The sequence below is a fragment of the Orcinus orca genome, chromosome 8 (assembly GCF_937001465.1).
Source record: "Orcinus orca chromosome 8, mOrcOrc1.1, whole genome shotgun sequence".
In the NCBI taxonomy this organism is placed as follows: Eukaryota; Metazoa; Chordata; class Mammalia; order Artiodactyla; family Delphinidae; genus Orcinus; species Orcinus orca.
Genome location: NC_064566.1, coordinates 100,889,455 through 100,909,358, shown reverse-complemented (window position 1 = coordinate 100,909,358; position 19,904 = coordinate 100,889,455). Strand labels below are relative to the sequence as shown.

Below are 19,904 nucleotides of genomic sequence, written 5' to 3'. Positions count from 1 at the left end.
GTGCAAGATCTTGTCTGACAGTTCGCTCAAGAGCTGTTTGACTTTGCTCCGGTAAACTGCGATGTACAAGAGCCCTGCAAATGTCACGAGGCATTTATTTCCCTTTCTTAAGCCCCTGACCTCGTGAATGAGCATGCCTAGGGCTAAAGAGGTCGTCGGGGTTCGGTGGGAAGAATCTACGCCGCGGGCTGAGTCCCCCACGGTCGCAGAGGCGGTCCTCCCAAAGCGTAGACAAGCTTCTTCCTGGAACCAGCTTGCAGCCTGGCGGTGCTTTGCTCACCCCTTTGTAAGTAACCTGCCAGTGAAAGCTGCCTTGCCTCTCTTCCCCTTCTCTCCTCACACACAAAGAAACGTTGCTTGAAGGCACGGAAGGGGGCGAAGTTTCAGCAGCCAATTCCATCACCTCTCGGACACGCACTCCCACTCCCTACACATCTCAGTGAGCACGAGCCACACCGACAAAAATGGGAGCATCCGGCAACTGTTCAAATTTAGTGCCTGCGGCACTCCTTTCTCTTCGCGGTTACTCTACTGTTGAATGCAACCGACCAAACTTACTGAAAGCATATTAAATCAGTACTTCAAAATCACGTGTAGTTTTCAAAATGTACACGACCAGGTTCACCCCAGGATGAGTCAATAGATCTGCTTTTTCGTTTTGTATTTATAATGTGTTCAGTGTAATTTTATTAACAGAAGGAAAATGAAGCTGAACCTGAAGGAACTGCAGAACTTCAAGCAAATGCTTCTTCAAAACGAGTTTTTCTTTAAAAAAAAAAAAAGGAATTAAGATTAGAAAGATTCCTTTACATAAAAAAAATACTGCTTAAAGAACATTTAAGATATCGAGGTTCTTTTTTTTTTTAATTACTAAACCTGTTTCTTAAAGGGATATGTTTGACTTTCCAGGTGGTACCATTAAGTCAGCTTTTTCAGAAGTCAAAATATACTACTAAAGAATACAGTTCAAAATCTAAGCCAAGAATCAACTGTACTCCAATAACAATTTCTAAAAAATCTAATGCTATTTTTAGGATGATTCTTTAATATCAGTTGATAGGGAAAGGCTTATCTTACAAGTAAAAGTCTGGATGGCAAAATCATGGGGAAAATTATAGTTATTATAAACCCAGAGATTATACACGAACATTCAGGGTATCAGTTAATCTCTCTCCCTCCTGACTTATTGGACCAGAAGTTTTGATTTGGTTCCGAAAAACTTTTTACAGTCCTATCAGTTGCTTAAAATAATGCTATTTTTAGCTTGCTTTATAGGAGTTGTCATTCATGTGGAGCTTTTGGTCTTTCCGGAAGTGTGTACGTACCTTTTATATTATTGATCGAAAGAAACATGTCTTCATCTCACCTGGAGCAGACCAGAGTAACAGTACGTTTTCTTCTTGAAGATGTTCTCCCCCGAACCCACCTTTCCAAGTATGCTGTATAGCTGTATTATCAAGATTTCTTCCCAATGCACTCTGATTTCACTGTTTCATGTTGTTTGGTTGGGTGTTTGTTTTTAATTAGTCATCTATTTCTTGGAATTTTCACTTCGATAGATTCAAGTAACTTTTTCAGAAAAGCTGAATGGAAAGCAAACAATGCCTTTATTTTGTCCTTGATAGCATAGCTAGGTTTAGAGTTCTAAGAACGAAATCGGGACCCACCCATCCCATATACAGACAAGCACACATAAAAGCATACTTTCAAGGCACTACAATTTTATCTTCTATTACTCAGAGTTGTTCTCGAGAAGTCTAATAGCAATGTGAGTCAGTCTCTTGGAGGTAACCTGTTTTCCTGGTGTTTCTCCATAGAGATCCCATCTGGTTTTTTGGGTTTTTTCTTCCTTTCATTGCTTTTCACTTGGCAGTGAAAAGCATCTATATGAAAAGTCCAATTTTCATCGTTTAAGTCCCAAAAATTTCCTGATTTTATTGTCTCCATGCTTCTGTTCTCATTTTCTGAAACAAATGTCAGATCTGATTCTTGGATACCTCCACGATTCTTAACTTTTTCCATGTCTTAATCTTTTTGCTCTTTGTTCTGAGAAATTTCCTCAATTTTACGTTGTAGTTCTCTAATTTAGCATCCTCGGCATCACTTCTATAAGCCATCTCATTTTATTTCCACAACTGTTTTAACTTCCAAGAACCTCCCTATTCTGTCCCCTTTTCACAATCTGTTCTTACTTCATGGATGCAATAGTTTACCAAGTTTCTATGAAAGTAGTTATTAGAATTTGTTAACTTTTATTTCTAGAATTACTTAAATTTCCTCCAGGTCCAGGTGGGGTTACTGTGTATCTTAGAAAAGCTCCTGAAATGATGCTGCTGTTAACCCATGGTTAAGAACTACTTATCTAAATGATCAAATGGTTACTCTTTGTCCCACAGGTCTGAAGGTACAACATTTAAACTTGAAATCAGAGAATGAGTCCAAGGATGGAAGCCTGAACACATGGCATAATCTCTTATCCTACTCAAAGATTCTCTGGATTCCAATGTTTTATCCAACTTTGAGACCTATGGAAAATAATAGTTATCTGAACACGTAATTCTTAAGAATTTGATCATTTCTCAGTCTCCTACACCGTATCGTTAGGTCCAAGAGGACAGCAGTCATCTTTTTGGTTCACCCTTGAATCCCCAGTGCCTTGCAGAGCCTGACAGAGAAAGCGCTCAAATGACCGTTACGTACTGAAGTCATCTGTTCCCCTCACTTGATCCTTTACTGGTTCTATGGTCTCGCTTTAGGTTTATCCAAAATATTTCACTGAATGTACAGCTGTCATTGTTAAAAAGACCAAACTTACACTGACCTGGAGTCGGCTTCCTTATAGCTTCTGTGGGTTGAACGACAGCACAGGAGGAATGTTAGGGTGGGGGCAAAGAAGGGGGTTGGTGAGATGACTGCTGAACAGCCTTCCATCACTACTGAAGAACCAGTAACATCTACCAGAGCAACCTCCACACAGGTAACCACGGAGCACAGAAGCTGAACAAATGTACTACTTCTATAATCAGAAAGTAAGTGGATGGAAAATGAACAGTGAACAACTACAGTTGCCCTTTTATTCCCACAGAAGTTATCCTTTAAGGTGGTTCACAAACCCCTAACCATTAGTTGCCCTCTTCTGGGTTTATTCCAGTTTGTCACAATTTCTCTTAAATTTTCTCTTGGCCCCTTACCAAGTGCAGAGCAATGAACAAGTGAGTGCATCAATTTGTCCATTTAAAAGTTTCCAACAGACTTAACATACTCAGGTCTAGAAAGCATTTACTTTGTACGGTTACTATAATGGACAACTCAGCTCTAGATAGGATAAAAGGGTCGTGTTTTCAACACACATACCTGTCCAAGCTGTGATGTCTGCCCCTGAAGAGAGATTTGTGAACATGATTCCTTAGATCCTCCTGGCTGTATGATTGAAACTCAAGCTCTCACTTTCGTCTGTAGTGATGTGCCCTCCCTTATTTTCAGTTACTATTAGTCTGCCTTAAACTGCCATTCTGAACTTGGCAAAAACAGAGCCTACTCTCCCTTTGATCCCAATTTCCTAATCGCTGCCCTCACTGCCCATATGCTAGTGAAAAGAGAAGTTTACACTGCTTTTGTGTACATCTCATGAAATTAGGAATACCTACAACAATAGACATTTGGTAATCTAGCCTTTGTACAGGCCTGGCCTCTCAGTTACACTAATAAAACTTTACAGATTCCTCACATCCAGTGACTTACAGCATTTTCTATAGCCAGGCACAGTGCTGGATAATATCACTTGCCTTCCTCTACTCAACTTCCCTCACCCTTCTAAGACCAGCTTAGCTGACACAAATACAAATTTCAGGCAGCAAAGATGCGGCCATTTTAATCTCATTTTAAAAACTACAACAACTAATCTTAAGTAAGGCAGTCGCTGATCAGTTGCAAGCTGATGAAATACTGAGGTCTTCTTCAACCACCCCCCTCGGCAACCTGAAAGTAGTTCTCTGCAATACTACTGTCAAATGACCAGAGAGATATCGAAAATAAATCTTAAACTGTCTTTTACAATTTTTTGTTCACGAGCTGGAAACACCTACTTCCAAAATACCCACTATTTTAAAACCTCTATATTCAAATTTGGTTCACATCTGCTGGCAACGATTTTTAAATCCTTACTTTGTCCTGTACATAGTAAAGGTTTCTGTTAACCAAATGTCTAATCTCTTCCCTAATGAGAATGTTCAATTCTTGAAGTCTAGAAGGCCCTCTCTTCCTTCACGAGTACATAGGACGGATGCACATATAGACTTTAAAACAACTCAATCCCAAATTCTTTCACAAGATGTTAACATGATTATAATCACATAACCCAAACTTCTTCAGGGAACATTTTTCAGAACTAATCTTCCAAATTATCCAAGACAAGTCCTGGGTTCCATGCATATGTTTCTTGAAGTGACTTGTAAATTTCAACCATTACACATTTGTGGGAAACAAGCTCACGTTTGTGATGTCTTAAAACTGTACAAGTGCTTTGACGCCTGCCCCTCCCCCCATATTTAGTCTCTTTAAAATGACAGGAAAACACCAACCAATCACAGGTTTAATGGGTTTAATAAGTTTACCCCTTCAGTTCCTATTTGCAGCACCCAATATTCCTTTGACATACCAGACAGACCCAGCAGTGGCCAACAATAAAGTTCAGACCTCCAGAGTTTAAAAGTTCAGGTTCTCTGAGCATTCTGTGTTGCAGTGGCACTTGTCCAAAATTGGTACCTCCCTATAGCTGGGGGAGCTTTAAATGTACCAGTGAAAAAAGCTTTTTCCCCTTCAAGGGGAAGAAAGAAAACCACTCCTCAAAACCCAGCAGATCTGGCTGTGAGGTCTTTCCTCCTGTCCCATCTCTTCAGGCTTGTTTTTTTTTTGCAGTGGAGCAAGAGACCAAATCTAGCCTGAGTTATAAGAAACAAGACAGTGATGGCTATAACGGGAGTGACCAGGAGCAGCAGAGTCTCCTTTACTTCCCACGTCCAATATATGTGCTTCACAGAAAAACCAAAACAACAGGTCCACAAAATACAACAACTAGAATTACAAAAATCCATTCATCCAAGGGTGGTGGAAGGCAGGAAGGGGAGGTGGGAGGATAAATGGCACAGGGAGAAAAAGTATTCAAATCAGTCCAGGCACGGGGGCTGGCAAATGCTAGAAAAGAGCTGCAGAAAAACCTGTGGTCCTTTCAGACTCACCGGTGTTTAAAATCCATACTGGTGTCAGGACGATTCTGCCTTACGTGCACCAGACAAAAATCCCGATTCCTCAGAGAGAAGGTAATATGCACAGGGCCCTTGGCAGAGTGGGTCCTGCCTTCCCTGGTCGGGGAGGTGAACAAGAAAAAGAGCTGACGCGGCATCCTTCCAATCCCACCCATCCCCTCTGGGTGGCAGGCGACTCAGTGGCCCTCAGCAGCCTTCAGTTTGGCAGGAGATGGGTGTGGTGAGGGGAACTTCTCTGCAGAAGTTGAACTACTCAGGGCAGACTGCAGGTAGACCGTCTTGTGGAAGAGTCTGTTGCTTAAGAAAACCACCAAGGAGAAGAGGCGCAATTGGAAAAGGCTAAAAGGCAAAAGAGACCCAACCTGTTAGACACCCCCAGTTGAGCAAAATTGTTTTAATTATTTGACAACTTACTTGACTACTTTCAATTTAAAATGATACAGGGGAAAACAAGACAGCAGAAATTTGATCAAGCATGTACAGAGGTTAGACACACAGATTAAACAGGCAGCACCTAAAGAATGCACTGGGTCCTGTCAGAAGTGCAGTAGTATCACCACCTGCAGTATCGGGGCTTAGAGGAAACAAAGTTCTATTTTAGATTAATTCTGATTCAAGAAGTACCTTTCTAGGGTACAAACTTCAAGCTGTGTCTGAAGATATCATATGCTATGTGTATTTCATTTTCAGGAGAGCTTCAAGAGAAAGTTAGTTACGTTAAGATACACACTTAGCATTTACTGGATAGCAAGAACATGCAAGAACCCAAAGCAGATTGGAAATTTCTAATAAGTATATCCTCACTGACTTAACCAAAATTGATCAAAAGACTGGGCTTTTCTCTGAAGTGATAAAACTTTCAGAGTGCTAGTGTTACTAAAGATTCATTTTAAAATACTTTGTTTTACTGTCATTATCAATAAACTCCTGTAGCCAGAACACATGGCCCACTATTTTTAAAAAGTTGGCCATTCTTACAAAATGAGCTCAACTACAGGTATAAGTGCCTTATTCGGTGAACTGTTACATTTTAAGAATATGTATAATAGCAGCAATTTCTGAAACACATATGTGCACATATGCATGGGGAAAATTTTGGGATACATCCCAGAAGTGTTTCTCTTGTTGAACTGTATATTAATAGTTTCCTGCAATGTAAGGTTATTTTTAAAAAACCTTAACAAAAATGTCTCATTCACATGATTGCAGTGTTATGGCCCCAACACTTTAGACCAAAAAAACTTAATACATTTTAGCTAATACTGGCTAATACTTACTATGCTTTGCCAGGGGTCTTTGCTTCATTGGCGCTGATAATGAATAAAGGAAAGAGGATAGAGAATAGGCAGCCACTGTTTAAAAAAAAAAAAAGGAAAAGAAATAATTAGTCACCTTCAAAACAGCCATGACTTTGAAGATATTAGAAGCCCAAAGTTCTTTGCCTCCAGTGCTAAATATCATGGCTTGATGGACCCTTAATGTATCAAACACATCTTTAAAAAAAAAAAAAAAAAGGATTTTTCTAAGCGCTGGCTATGTTTAACATCGTTCGAGGAAGCAAAACAGAAGAAAGAATATGGCATATATGATCATGCAGACTGTATTTTAATGCTGAGAATTCCCTGGCGGTCCAGTGGTTAGGACTCCGCGCTTCCACTGCTGGGGGCACGGGTTCGATCCCTGGTTGGGGAACTAAGCATGACGCAAAACGGGGCAAAAAAAAAAAAAAGCTAATAAGAATGCAGAATGCCTAGCACAGAACCAGGCATACAGAAGGTGCTCCCTACACTGAGTATTTTTACCAGTCCCTTTCAAGTCCCTATAGTCAAATTACCTGACAATGTAGGAGGACTGCATTGCTGTGAGGAAAGCCAAGGGCAGACCAAATCCAAAGTAGTAAGGCCAATTCCTTTCTATGTTTGACAATCGCTGGTGCATTTCAATTCCTAAAACAAGGAGCCAATACAATTAGGCTGCATATTTCCTTTTAGTCAAATGACTAAATATGGTAGACAATTTATTTGAGGTTTGAGTTGTAGGTACAGACCTGCCATTTAGAATACAACTAAAGCATATAAATTAGAATTGTCCATATCTGATAAAGCTTCTATGCCAAGGTTTTACAAATGAACAATCACAATTTCAAAACTGGCAGGCTAAGTGAATTCTGAATTACAATACCAGAATCCTTTGTAAGTATTAGTCTTGAACAAAGCAAGAATCAAAAAAAGGCAGCTATCCTCTAGGAATCAATTCACCCCTTTCAACCAACCACACCCAAATATGCCAAGGACTTTCAAAATATCCCCCAAAATAATCTGTATGCACCGTCAAATTAATTTCTCTAATTCAAAATAACTCGTGCTCATTTATGCCATCTTATGGCTGTCAGAGCTACGTGACATTAAGCTCCATAAGGATGATGCTACCCTGCTACATTCCCCAGCAACAAAGTTAAGGGTTAACCCCCCCAAGCCAAATCTAAGTCCCCTCTTGCCAAAAAGGCTGCTTCATTACAAAGACGATTTGCCAAGGGCCTAAGTATTGAAGAATTTAAGAAGTCTACTTAGCAGCACCATTTCCAAATTGGGCCTCCAAGTTCTGAGTTTCTTTAGACAGGCTTACCTTTATTGAACCAACGATATTCGAAGCAGTATAGTGAGTAGAGAAGAGACATATGCAGGAGACTAACCAGCTGACCAACAAGATGGATGGGAAAGAGACTCACAAACATCCCCTGAAGAACAAGTATGGAAAATCTTAATTCCAAAGCTTCAGAGACTGACACTGTTCACCTGCCACTCTGAGTCATCACTCTCTACCCAGATAGCCTGATAGTTGCTTCTCAAGTTTCTAAATAGCAGGAGAGTGAAGAATGCTCAGGGTGGCAGGGAGGAGCAGGCAAATTCATGTTTCTTTACCATTTTATGATTTTAAGTCTCTAGTTGTTTCTGTGAAAAAATGATTTACAAATCATTGCCTCCCATAAACGTATCTGCTGAGTATAAATGTGACACCCTGTCTTTTTGAAGCTCCCTCTAGTGAATCTTCTTTTCTTAATCTGCTCCATGTGCCCAGAAGGCCAGTCTCACCTGGAGGAGGAAAAGAGCCTGCAGCAAAAGGTTGAAGAGCATGTCAGCAATTATTTTGCTGACACTAGGGAATGGGTGAGGCTTCCTCCCTGATACCTCGAAGGCCAGGTCAGCTATATCCTGTAAGAGAGAAAGGAGCTCAGCAAAACATGAATTAAGCGGCCTCAATACCCAGCCGCAAAGCTAAGGCCACTGATCCGCCATGAGACCTGCCAGGGGAGAAAAGCCCCTGGACATCTGGCCATGAGATGCTCTGGTGACCTGAGAGGATAACTCCATTTTACAAGAGCACAGAGATCACCCACTGGCTGCTTGACCAAGAAAAGTTAAGGCGGTGAAATCGCTCCCTACATGGCCACTAACTTCGCAGGCTGAAACCTGCCACCTGGCGACCCATTATGCCATAAAACCCAGACTCCATTCTGCCCTGGACCTACCTGAAACCAAATTGCATTCACAACTTTGCTAAGCACAAACAGGGGGAGCACCCAAAGAGCACTGAAAATTGACGTGAGGAAAAACTCGAGCCACGACCAAACATCCCCATGTAGTGACGGATCACCTAAGAAGGGCGGAAAGGCTTGTTAGTTTAACTGGAGAGATGGAAAACCAGAAGACCAAATATGCAACCCCTACTCCACACACATACATCTTTGGTTCCTGCCAGCACATCACTGCACCTATTTCAGAGAGTCTTATTCTTCATAGACACACCAAATTCTGGCCACAACTCCAATTCAGAGTAGCCACGGAGATGTGCTGCTTACCTTGAGACAAACCTGCTTACCGGGTGGTGACTGATATGTCAGTGACCAGCAGTACACTATATGCAGGAAACCACCCTGGTTCAAATCCCAGCTATGCCACTTACTAACGGTTTAACCTTGGTAACCAATTTCCATTTCCTCATCTATAAAATGCTATCTGTAACAATACCCAAAGGGTTGTTGAGAGATTTGAGTTAAAAACATCTAAAGCTGCAGGTACAGAGGAAGTATTCAATAGACTGAGGGAGACACAGGGAAACACCTCCCACCTCGGCAATGGACATACTTACCAATAATTTGGGCCGTTACTGACTGAAGCACGGGAATAAACACTCGATAAAACAAAAGGAGACTGAACTAAAGGAGAGAGGAAATAAGGTAAACATTAAAAGCCCTTCTTTAAAACAGGAGTTCCAAGTTTCAGCGTAATTATTTTCCAGATGGAAGTGTCTTTTACAAATTAGGAGCCCTGAAGTGGTACCAAAATTGGACTCAGTTCTATTTCCCAATTCTCCAGCTGAGGAGTACAAACCTGACACTGCCTACGAAAACAGTAAAACTTCTGGGGGGCTAGAAGAACATTTCAATTAGTAGTCACACCAAACTACAGGCATATACTAAGTACACAGTCATATTTTATTAATTAAAGCTAACACCTAAAAACATCTGTGAGATGTTTAGATTAACAAGTTGAATTATACTCAATTTCAAGTCCAAGAAAATACTTAACTATTTGTTCTTCAAAGTACTCAAATTTCACTTAAGCCTGTGTTGGTTCTCAGTCAGCTGTAGGCAACCTTCTGGTATGAGTTTCAATAGTAATCAATTCGAGGACATTGCTATGACCAGACAAAGGGAGAAGCTTGCCCATATCCATCTCTTTCCCCTCTGAGCCCTCATAGTTGCTCTTAACCAAAATGTCCAGACAATGTCACAAGAAATTGTTACCTATTAACATTAAAACTTGTTAAGTCATTTAAGAAAAAAGTGTATATTCAGGGCTATCTATTCCTGACATTTACATACAAGTTTTCTCTGAGTGGGAATAAAATGAACGAAGGTGCACAGAATCCTGAGTCATGGCCTTAAGCACGTATCAGCAGGCGAAAGCTACCTGTCTCAGTTTCAAGAAGACAGTTGAGAACCATGAACACCAAAATAATCTGAATAAAGATGCTTATAAGGCACCTGGAATTTGACGAAAAAGAACTTACCCAGAATACTCCACCATTCCAAGCGCAGCACTGAAAAATTCTACTAACAATACGTGGTTCACTGGAAAAGACCACATGTATTTAGCTTAAAAGGCATACAGGCTATTTCCATAGTATCATTCAGTAGCTCTCCTTTTTACATCTTTTGTTGACATTTTATTTTTCCAGCACCTACTGTTATCCCAATGTTCTCTCCTAATGTCAATAAGAAAAGGCTAAAAATATTTCAAGAGAAGCAGTTTTTCTTAAAAAAAACAAACACACAAAAAACTATATTTTCTAAATTCCAAGACTGGAGACTAGAAGAGGATGTCTGAGCTTCTTCTATCAAAATCCACACAGGCACTCCTAGAAGTATCCGCCAATCCAAGTAATTTTTTTATGGCTCTCTATTCACCATCCTGATTTCTTTTAAACACCACGACATTTTGAACAAGGATTACTGCTAGACACCAGTTTAATTCAATGTGAGGGGAGTGGGGGGAAATCACCTGTAACTTTTTTTGGAGAGAAAGCACAAAAGACAAATAATGGGGTATTGAAACTCCAAGTCACTATGTAGTGTCTGAATTCTATACTAAGTTTAATCACTTCCTAAAGTGCCCACAGAAGGGAATTCAGATGTTTTCTGACATCAGCCTCCACTCCTTACCTCTCTTGCTTCCTCTCTATACTCTGGGCTCTCCTCTGAGCCAGGACACTGCTTGCCCTTCTTCGACGCTGCTCCTCTCTCTTTTGCTGAATTCGAGCATCTAGCTTTGAGATGGTACAAATTCCCCAGATGGAGTCTTTGATTCCCTATACACAAGAGTATTACTTTTAAAGAGGGAAGATTTTGGATCAGAAGACTTTCCAAAGTTACATACAGGAAAGTGATGAAATAACAGTGGAAATCATGGTACTTAGTTTGCTACAAAGCTTAGCGGACCCTTGATACTTTTGTATTTTGAAATAATTCCCAATTTACAGAAGAGCTACAAGAACAGAGAACTCCCTAATACCCTTTCTCAGGATTCACCAGCTATTTTGCCACACTGTTATTTATTCTTGTTTATATATATATATGTATGTATATATGTGTGTATATATATATATATGTATATATACATTTTTTAGATCATTTGAGTAGGTTGCTGTGTCATGTCTCTTTACTTTTAATTGTTCAGTGTATATTTCCTAAGAATAATATTGTTCTTAGGAAATATATAGATATAGTTATCTATTAAAGAAATTAAATATTGAAACAGTTTAATCTACAGTCCATATTCCAATTTCCCCATTTGTCTCAGTAATGCCCTCTATAGCATTTTTACCCCTCAAGTATCAGACATCAGTTCAGAATCACATGTTGCATTTAGCTCTCATATCTCTTCAGTCTCCTTTAATCAGGAACAGCTCCTTAGTGTGTCTTCCTTTATGAAGTATACAGGTCAGTTATTTTACGGGATGCCCCCAATTTAGGTCTGTGTCCTCATGATTAGGTCCCAGGTTACATATTTTTGGCAGGAATATCACATAAGTGATGGTGTGCCCTTCCAGATATTACATCCAGAGGCATGTGATGTCTGTCTCACCTTGCTGGTGATGTCAATTTTACATATTCAGTCAAGGTGTTATCCAGCTCCATTGTATGGTTGCAAATTTTTGTCCTTGCAACTAATAAGTAATCTGTGGGCAGACATTTCTGAGACCAGGCAAATATCCTGCTCATCAAGTCCTCTCCCCTAGATTTAGCATCAATTAACAATTCTTGCCCAAACCAATCTTGAATAACATGGTTGCAAAATAGTGGTTTTCTACTCCCTCTAACACTTACCGATACTATAAAGCCAAGTTATTGCCCTCCTCTATACTCTTCCAATATCAATCTAATGTCTACAAGTACGATCTACATCCTGTACTAAACTAGCAATACTAGGGTAGATTAAACACTGGTCTCAAGAAAGAACCAGGGCTGGACCAAGGCTAATGGAAGACACAAAGAAATAATCACTGTAAAAGTGTGCAAAGGGGTAGGATAAGAGCATGCCACATAAGACAGAAACAACATTGTAGTGTAGCTGGAGAAGAATGGCTTTAAACAGTGTATGCTGAGGAAGAGGGCTGTTAAGTCTATAAGTCACTGACGGGGGCACTTGCCAATGACTGGAAGAGCCCCAATGGCAGAAAGATTACTGTTATTACTACAAACATCAGAACTGCCTATTATCCAGTTCAAAGGACTGCACTCATTTATCCACCCACTCCCATATTGAGCATCTTCAATGAGCTAGACAACATATGGAAATGCTCAGGAAACTTGTAACTCAGCAGGAAAAGTACACAAGTAAACCAAAAGAAAAAAATAAAGAAATAAAAATGTATAGTTTAGTAAGTACCACAATAGATTTATGTCCAAAGTAGAGTGGGAAGGACTAGGGTATTCAACTTCATCAAGAAGCAGAAAAAAGGGGACTTCCCTGGTGGTCCAGTGGTTAAGACTCCACACTTCCAATGCAGGGGGTGCGGGTTCGATCCCTGGTCAGGGAACTAAGGTCCCACATGCCACGCAGCCAGAAAAAGAAAAAAGAAAAAAAAAAAGCAGCAGCAGAAAAAGGCATTCTGGAAGCCATGGCCAACCTGGATTTAAGAATGGCATTTTCACCTATTGTTATGAGCAAAACAAATTTTAGAGAAAACTGTCAGGATACAGAGAAATGGACAAGTTTATGAAGTACCTGCCGATAGGAGCATAAATTGGCAGCATGCACCTACCTGGTCTTTTATCTATGAGTAATGTTTAATCTTATTTTGCTTTTTAACTTCTAAATCTTCTACAAACAGTTTAAAATTAAGATAGTTAAGTTCAAATGGCTTAGGGCCTAGTATGTGCTAGGATGATGACAGCATCCCCACTTCTGAGATACTTACAGTCTAGTGGGGCAGAGAGACACACAAAGTTCACGTTGTACAACTGATCCAGGGTTGAAATTTTATCACACAAAAGGACATAAGGTATTAAAAGAAGATCACATGAATTCTCTTTGGCCCTTCTAAAATATTCCTTCAATTCCCCCCTCTTTGATTCAAAGATAATAAACTTTTAAACACTTCCACTCCCCGTCAGAACTGGCCTCTCTCCTGCTCCCGGGAATAGAGCTACAGGGGCTACAACTAGGGCATTAGACCTCAGACAGCCACTATAATGGAATGTTATGCTACTGATCATGTGGGTGACTACATCCTGAACAGATCTCTATGGGACATTTTTCTAGAGCATCATCATCTCCGCCTTGTAGAATGGGAGAATAAGACAGGTCCTATAATGTAGATCCGGACAAAGTAGTTCAGGTAATAGCACTGTACCAATGTTCACTGCTTGGTCTTCAACAACATACCGTGGTTACATACGATGTTAACATTAGGAGAACCTGGTGAAGGATATAGGGGAGTTCTCTGTACAGCCCTGCAACTCTAAAAGTATTCCAAAATAAAGTTTAGGGAATTCCCTGGTGGTGCAGTGGTTAGGACTCCACGTTCTCACTGCCAAGGGCCGGGTTCAATCCCTGGTCGGGGAACTAGATCTCATAAGCCATGTGGCATGGCCAAAATTATATATATATTGATAAATAAAGTTTATCAAAAAAAAAAAAGAGGGTCTGGGGCCAAGCTGAACAGGGTTTCAATACTACAGACACTCACTAGACAGTTCTTCCAAGCTTCTGCGAGATGCAGGGTAATACCTCTCCCTCGAGTAATGTGGATTAGAATGAAAACTTGTAGGTGAAGAACCCAACAAACATAATAAAAATTTCAAAAATACCTAAAGGATTTTCTAGTCAGTTCCTGCAGCAAAAGGGTCAAAAGATGACTTGACGTACTCACTCTGGCAAGGTCCTGCAGAAAGGTTTTGACACTGTCAGCCATCTCTTCACCGCCCAAACTATCAACTACACAAAGGAGAGAGAAGTGTCCCCAAATGTCTCATCATGAAGCACCTGGAAACAGACGGAGCATAAGCGGGGAAAAATATTTATCTTCAAGTTACTCACGTACATTTCTACATGATGACGTTTTCCACATACTTCTCTAATAGGAGTGCAGCAGATTCTAGCACTTAGGTAGATACTAGCACTGTTAACTAAGTGAAGTTACACCTGTAACTACTGAAAAACCTGAAATCAATAAATTTTTAAATCACTTACCACCCTTTCACTTTTACATGGACTAGTAATCCCTTCTCTGGGCCTTGATGTCCCTAACTATCCCTCCTACACATCCCAAGTACTTTTGAGATTTGAGATCATGAGATGGGTGATAATTACACTACAATATCCTCCTAAGCAATATCTGTGCTTGATGTTACTTGAATACAAATACAGGAGCAAAAGGAAAGTTCTAACAAAAATTACTAAATATGCACTTCATACACAGGGCCCTCCAGCACACAGATAAGTTCAAAGTATGATGTGAAATTTCCCACCAAGACCCCCAAATATGCCTTCCCTGTTTTCCAACTTTAAATGTATACATATATGTACAATTTCAACAAGCATGCAGGAAACAATGAATTTTAAACTAGGCCAAAACAAGGTTAAGTCCACGTGTATAAACATTCTTTAACACACTACAGCTTTCCCATTTTATTTATTTCTTAGGTGAATGAGAAATCTAGCTTCATAAAATAATAACTTGAAAGTTCACGTGTATAAGTATTTTTAAAATACTACGCTCGCATGTAATGTCTAAGATGAATGCAAAACCCATTTTCAAAAATTTAATTAAGGACTTGGGATTCTAAAATTCTCAAACCTGACTAAACCAATCTAGGGTATTCTTAATTTAAGAGATAGACCATAATGACAATTTCACAGGCAGCTTCTATACACCTCGAATTTCAAAACATAAGCACACTTTCCCTAGTGACCACTTCACCAAACTGTACCTTATTGACCCAACTGGACTACTGCCACCCAGAACAGGAAGAGCAGGGAATACAGCAGAGGGAAGGCAACTTGCACAACACTGTATGTACCATCTTCTCCTTGGGTCAAATCCTACCCAGATGCACTCACTTCAGGTAGAGAAGTTTCTAGGGTAAGAAACTTTTGTTCATGCTCCCAGTTAAAAACAAACAAAAAACACCTGAGTGATAGGATACTCAGTGACAGGTGAATAGTTAATGCTCAATGACGATATATAAGACACTAGTTTCTAAAGATTATCATGGATTCCCTTTTAACCATCTACTTCCTCATCTATGAATTAAGAGTATTAAAATTTTTCATAGGTTTTGAGTACAAAGTGCAGTAACATGAAAATAAAAACTTAACTTCTACATAAACATAATCCCACTACAGAATGAGCTAATGTGGGAGTTTAAGGAAGCCGATTAGTTAGTCTGGGTTTCTCACAAGGTGCTGACACAGCTGGAAGCATGTAGGTCCTAATCCAAGGAGAGGAGCTGTGTTACCTGAACCATGGCCCTTAACAACTGGCTTCTGCAAGTACCAAGTGGCAGGTTACCTACTGACCAACAGTGGCCTGTGAGGGACAAGTCACTTCAATTTTATATGCAGATCCTATTTGAATTATCCGGAATATCCAGAAATATTATCCGGTGTGACAAAAAGCTCAGGCAGGGAGAAAAGCAACCTGCCACGATCTGAGACCAGAGACTGTATAACACGGAGGAAACCCTCCAACTGTGGTGGACGTAAGTGAGATGCATCTGGTTCACAGCATTTCACAGACGGAGGAACTGAACCTCCAAAGTTAAATGGCTTGCCCAAGATTACAGCACGTGAAAGGCTACAGCGAACTTCAAAACCCCGGTGTCTGAACCCTCAGTCGGGGCTTTTTACTCAAGTTTTGCGATGAGGATTTTTGTTTAACCCGAGCATCCCATGGACAAAATGTCTCGTAAGCCTGTAAATACAACTGGCCATTAAATTCCTAAACAGTCATGAGAACTTATTAAGCATCTACTGAGGCACGGTCCTGTACTTTCTAAGTCACTAAACCCAGAAACCCAAGTCCGGAAAACAGGAGGCTGTCACATCCCACTCCAGTTTCACTAAAGGTAAGCATCCTCACATCCCACCGGGCTCCCCGGATGCTCAGAGCCCACAGGTCCCTTCGGACCCGTTTCCCCCCCAGCTCCTTGGCAAACCCGACTGGAAGCTGGTCTCCCTCCGCCACCACAGCCGTGCACGAGGCGCGGGGCACGCTCACATCCCGTCACGCGCGGAGCTAAAGACAGCCGCGCCGCACCTGGGCAGAGGCTCGCCGGCTACTGCGGGCTGCGTCCCGCGCCCCGGCCCTGACCCGCCGCCGCAACACCTTCCCGCCAGGCGTCCCCGCGCGCAGCCCCCACCCGCACCTCCCAACCCCGCGCTCGGGCCCTGCTGCCCTCACACGCCCTCGCCGCCCTAGCCACCGGGGCCCCCGCCGCACGCGCAGGCTGCGCGGCGCCAGGGCCTGGTTCGGCAGAACTGCACCTACCCGGCAGCTTTGCCCCCGCGGCTCCGGCTCCGGCCCGGCCCCTGGCCCACCGCTGGCCCGCTCGGCTCCTCCACGCCCCTCCGCACCCCTTCGCGCCCGGCCACCCACTCCCGCCAGGGCGCTCCCAGGGCCGGGGCCGCTGCGCCCACACTGGGCATGCCCGGGCCGCACAGGGCCGCTGGGAAGTCGGGCGGGCGCAGAGTCCAGCCGCCCGGGCGGAGGGGGCGGGGCCGCGGCGGCGGCGGGGGCGGGGCCGCGTGGTGACTGAGCCTGGGAAATGCAGTCCGTCCTCTGGGCCCACCCGCGCCGCTTCCGGGCTTGCCGTCCTTCCTGATGCCGTATCGTGTTCTTTGCTCTCTCCCATTTACTTCTGCAGGTTTGCTTGTCTTTCTATTATGAAGCCTAACAACAGAACAATAAAATGCAGAAGTATCTTGGTCTCTTTGGTTGGAGACTTCAGTAACCAAAGGGTACTAAGCAATGATGGGTTTAAATCAAGTCATAAAATAAGAATAGGTCAAGCTGCCATGCAATTCGGCTGCATTAGGCGTGTTCTCTGACAGCAAAGTGTTGGCTGAGATTAAAACGATCAAGTAAATAGAAATGAAACTGTTTTCATCTCTGTCCCCAGCAGTCCGTCTCTACCCCAGGGACGGCAATTTCTTGGCATCGAACCATCAAGCCTGACCTATAACCTTTTTCTCCCCTATTCCCAGCCTCTTATATCTCTCATTCCCCATTTTTTCCTCTTTTCTCCTCTTCCTATTTTCCTTCACCTCTAGGTGTGCTTAGAGCTGCTCTGCTCAGGCCACCTATAAAATCAGATTTTTACAACTGGAAGCCCTTTAGTATAACGTTACATAGTGTGAGCCCAGGTATCAACTGACTTACTCAAGGTCAGTGGCAGAACAACTACCCAGACCTCCTGACTCTCCTCTAGTTAGTTCAGTGGGCTGGGAGGGTGGGGTCGTTGACCTCTTCTACCCTGCCCAACTTCCAGCCCCATTCCAGAACAGACGAGTCCCCTACTCTGAGCCTGTGGAAACTACCTTCTCTTTCAGGAAGAGGGTCACGAAGTCGAAACTAACACGATGGGAGAAGAGAACTAAGCATTCAGAGTAGCAGAAGCCCTGAAATAAAAGGTCCAACCTGGGATTTATATATGTAAACTCCTTTGGAGAGGGGACCTCTTTCTTATTTATTTTAGCCTTGGCAATAATCTCATTTTCAGTGAGACCAGATCTATGAATACCCACTGGTTTCCTTTTCTTATAAATCTATTGCTTGATTTACTCCACGATTAAAATCATCACAAAGAGGAGACATTCCTAAACTTCCTTTTTGCCCCATATGAGTAAATATCTTCAACTATTTATTATAAGGAACTACATAGAAAAGATTTTTATTTCTTTTGGAATTTTGATTAAAATAAGCAGTTTGCTGAGGCTTAGATATCTTATTATAAAGAGACTAAGTGGTTTAATGATAAACTGATTATTGTAATTATTAATTACAATAGCAGCAATTCCTCCAAACTCTATCGTTTCTCAAAAGTGTGAATTTAGGGGACTTCCCTGGTGGTCCAGTGGTTAAGAATCTGCCTTCCAGTGCAGGGTACATAGGCTCAGTCCCTGTTCAGGGAACTAAGATCTCACATGCCACAGGGCAACAAACCCTGCCACAACTAGAGAGCCTGAGCGCGGCAACCCAATGCAGACAAAAATAAATAAATAAATAAATAAATATATTTTAAAGTGTGGATTTAGGAAGAATTTAGTAGATAGGAGTCTACTCTAACTTGCTTGATGGAAGGACATCTTACAAATCCCAACACGTATAATACAGTCCAGATTTTTAAAACAATAATAATTATACATTGCATTTTTAAAGAGCTCTTGCATACTTATTAAAGATTAGATGCCATCTGTGAAACAACTAGGAGGGGCATTATTTTCCTAATTTTACAAGTGAGGAAGCTGTGTGGCAGAGCATGAAACTCAGAAAACTTGATCTCCAGTCTAGCTATGAGCCTCAGTTTCTATAGCACAAGGCTGCTAAATGGGACCTATATGAAGGTCCCTTCTTACTCTATGGTTCCTTGATTTAGTGAATTGGTGACAATACCAGATCCAGAGGCCAGATATCCTAGTTTCTAGCCTTAGAATCTTCCAGGGGAGAGAGATGCTGTGGTTTATTAAGTATCTACCATGTACCAGGGCTTTCCTATTTATTATTTCACAACAACCATCTAAGTGTTGTAACTGATCAAAAAAAATCCAACCAGGTTTGGCGGATTCCCAGAACCATGCCTTTTTCTTTACCATACCTGCCTTCCGTTATGGATCACAAGGCCACCCAGATAAATTTAGGCTTTGTATTATCACCACTAAAGAAGCACTCCTCAAATTTTAATGTGAAAAACAATCACCTGGAAATCTTGCTAGGTTCAGATTCTCATTCAGTCCATCTGGGGTGAGGACCAAGACTCTGCATTTCTAACAAGCTCCCCAGCAATCTACATAAGCATTCGCCTAGTGCCTGTTCTCTATCTACCTACCTTGGCTAGACATTTGGAATACTTAATGCCCTCAACTTGCTTCTCTTCAGTGGGAAAACAGACAAGGTAATGCAATGTGATAAAAATGAAGTCTTGAGGAACAATGAGGAATTAGCAAAGAGAAGAAAGGGTGGGAAGGGAATTCTACTGAGAGGAAAAAACACAAGCAAAGCTACCCGGCATATTTACAGCACTGTTATTTGTTCATTATGGCCAGAATAGAATAGGAGGAGAAATGGCAAGAGATAAACTTCCAATTTACTGAGTGCCCTCTATTTGCCAGACCCTTTTCATATAATAGGATTTAGTGGTAAGCAAGACAGACAAGATGTCTGCTTTAATGGAGTTTACATTCAAGTAAATAGATAGAATAGAATAAAATAAGGTAATAGTGATAAGTGATTTTTAAAAACAAGCATGAAAATGTCATAGAGAACGGCTGGCAGGGCAGCTGCCATTGGCTATTTGAAGGGAAGGAACTGACTTGAATGTGTTGAGATTTGAATACAGAGAAGAAGCCAGCCTTG

The 19,904-nt window shown here is 41.5% G+C and overlaps 1 protein-coding gene across 4 annotated transcripts; it reads right to left on the bottom strand.

The window, feature by feature from the left end:
• Positions 1-4,900: 4,900 nt before the first annotated feature.
• On the bottom strand, positions 4,901-17,012 carry EI24 (EI24 autophagy associated transmembrane protein). 4 transcript variants are annotated; one of them, XM_033407449.2, is made up of 12 exons: positions 16,821-17,008; positions 15,262-15,408; positions 14,202-14,314; positions 10,990-11,135; positions 10,338-10,398; positions 9,414-9,480; positions 8,794-8,918; positions 8,357-8,476; positions 7,890-8,001; positions 7,099-7,210; positions 6,542-6,616; positions 4,901-5,603 (listed from the first exon to the last, which is right to left on the bottom strand). In XM_033407449.2, the coding sequence occupies exons 3-12, from the start codon at positions 14,241-14,243 to the stop codon at positions 5,441-5,443; spliced, it is 1,023 nt and encodes a 340-aa protein (XP_033263340.2). In that variant the 5' UTR covers positions 14,244-14,314; positions 15,262-15,408; positions 16,821-17,008; the 3' UTR covers positions 4,901-5,440. The 4 variants fall into 4 exon arrangements, with proteins under 4 accessions (XP_033263340.2, XP_033263344.2, XP_033263341.2 ...); XM_033407453.2 differs by lacking the exon at positions 10,338-10,398 and having other exon boundaries at positions 14,198-14,314; positions 16,821-17,012; XM_033407450.2 differs by lacking the exon at positions 15,262-15,408.
• Positions 17,013-19,904: the final 2,892 nt, after the last annotated feature.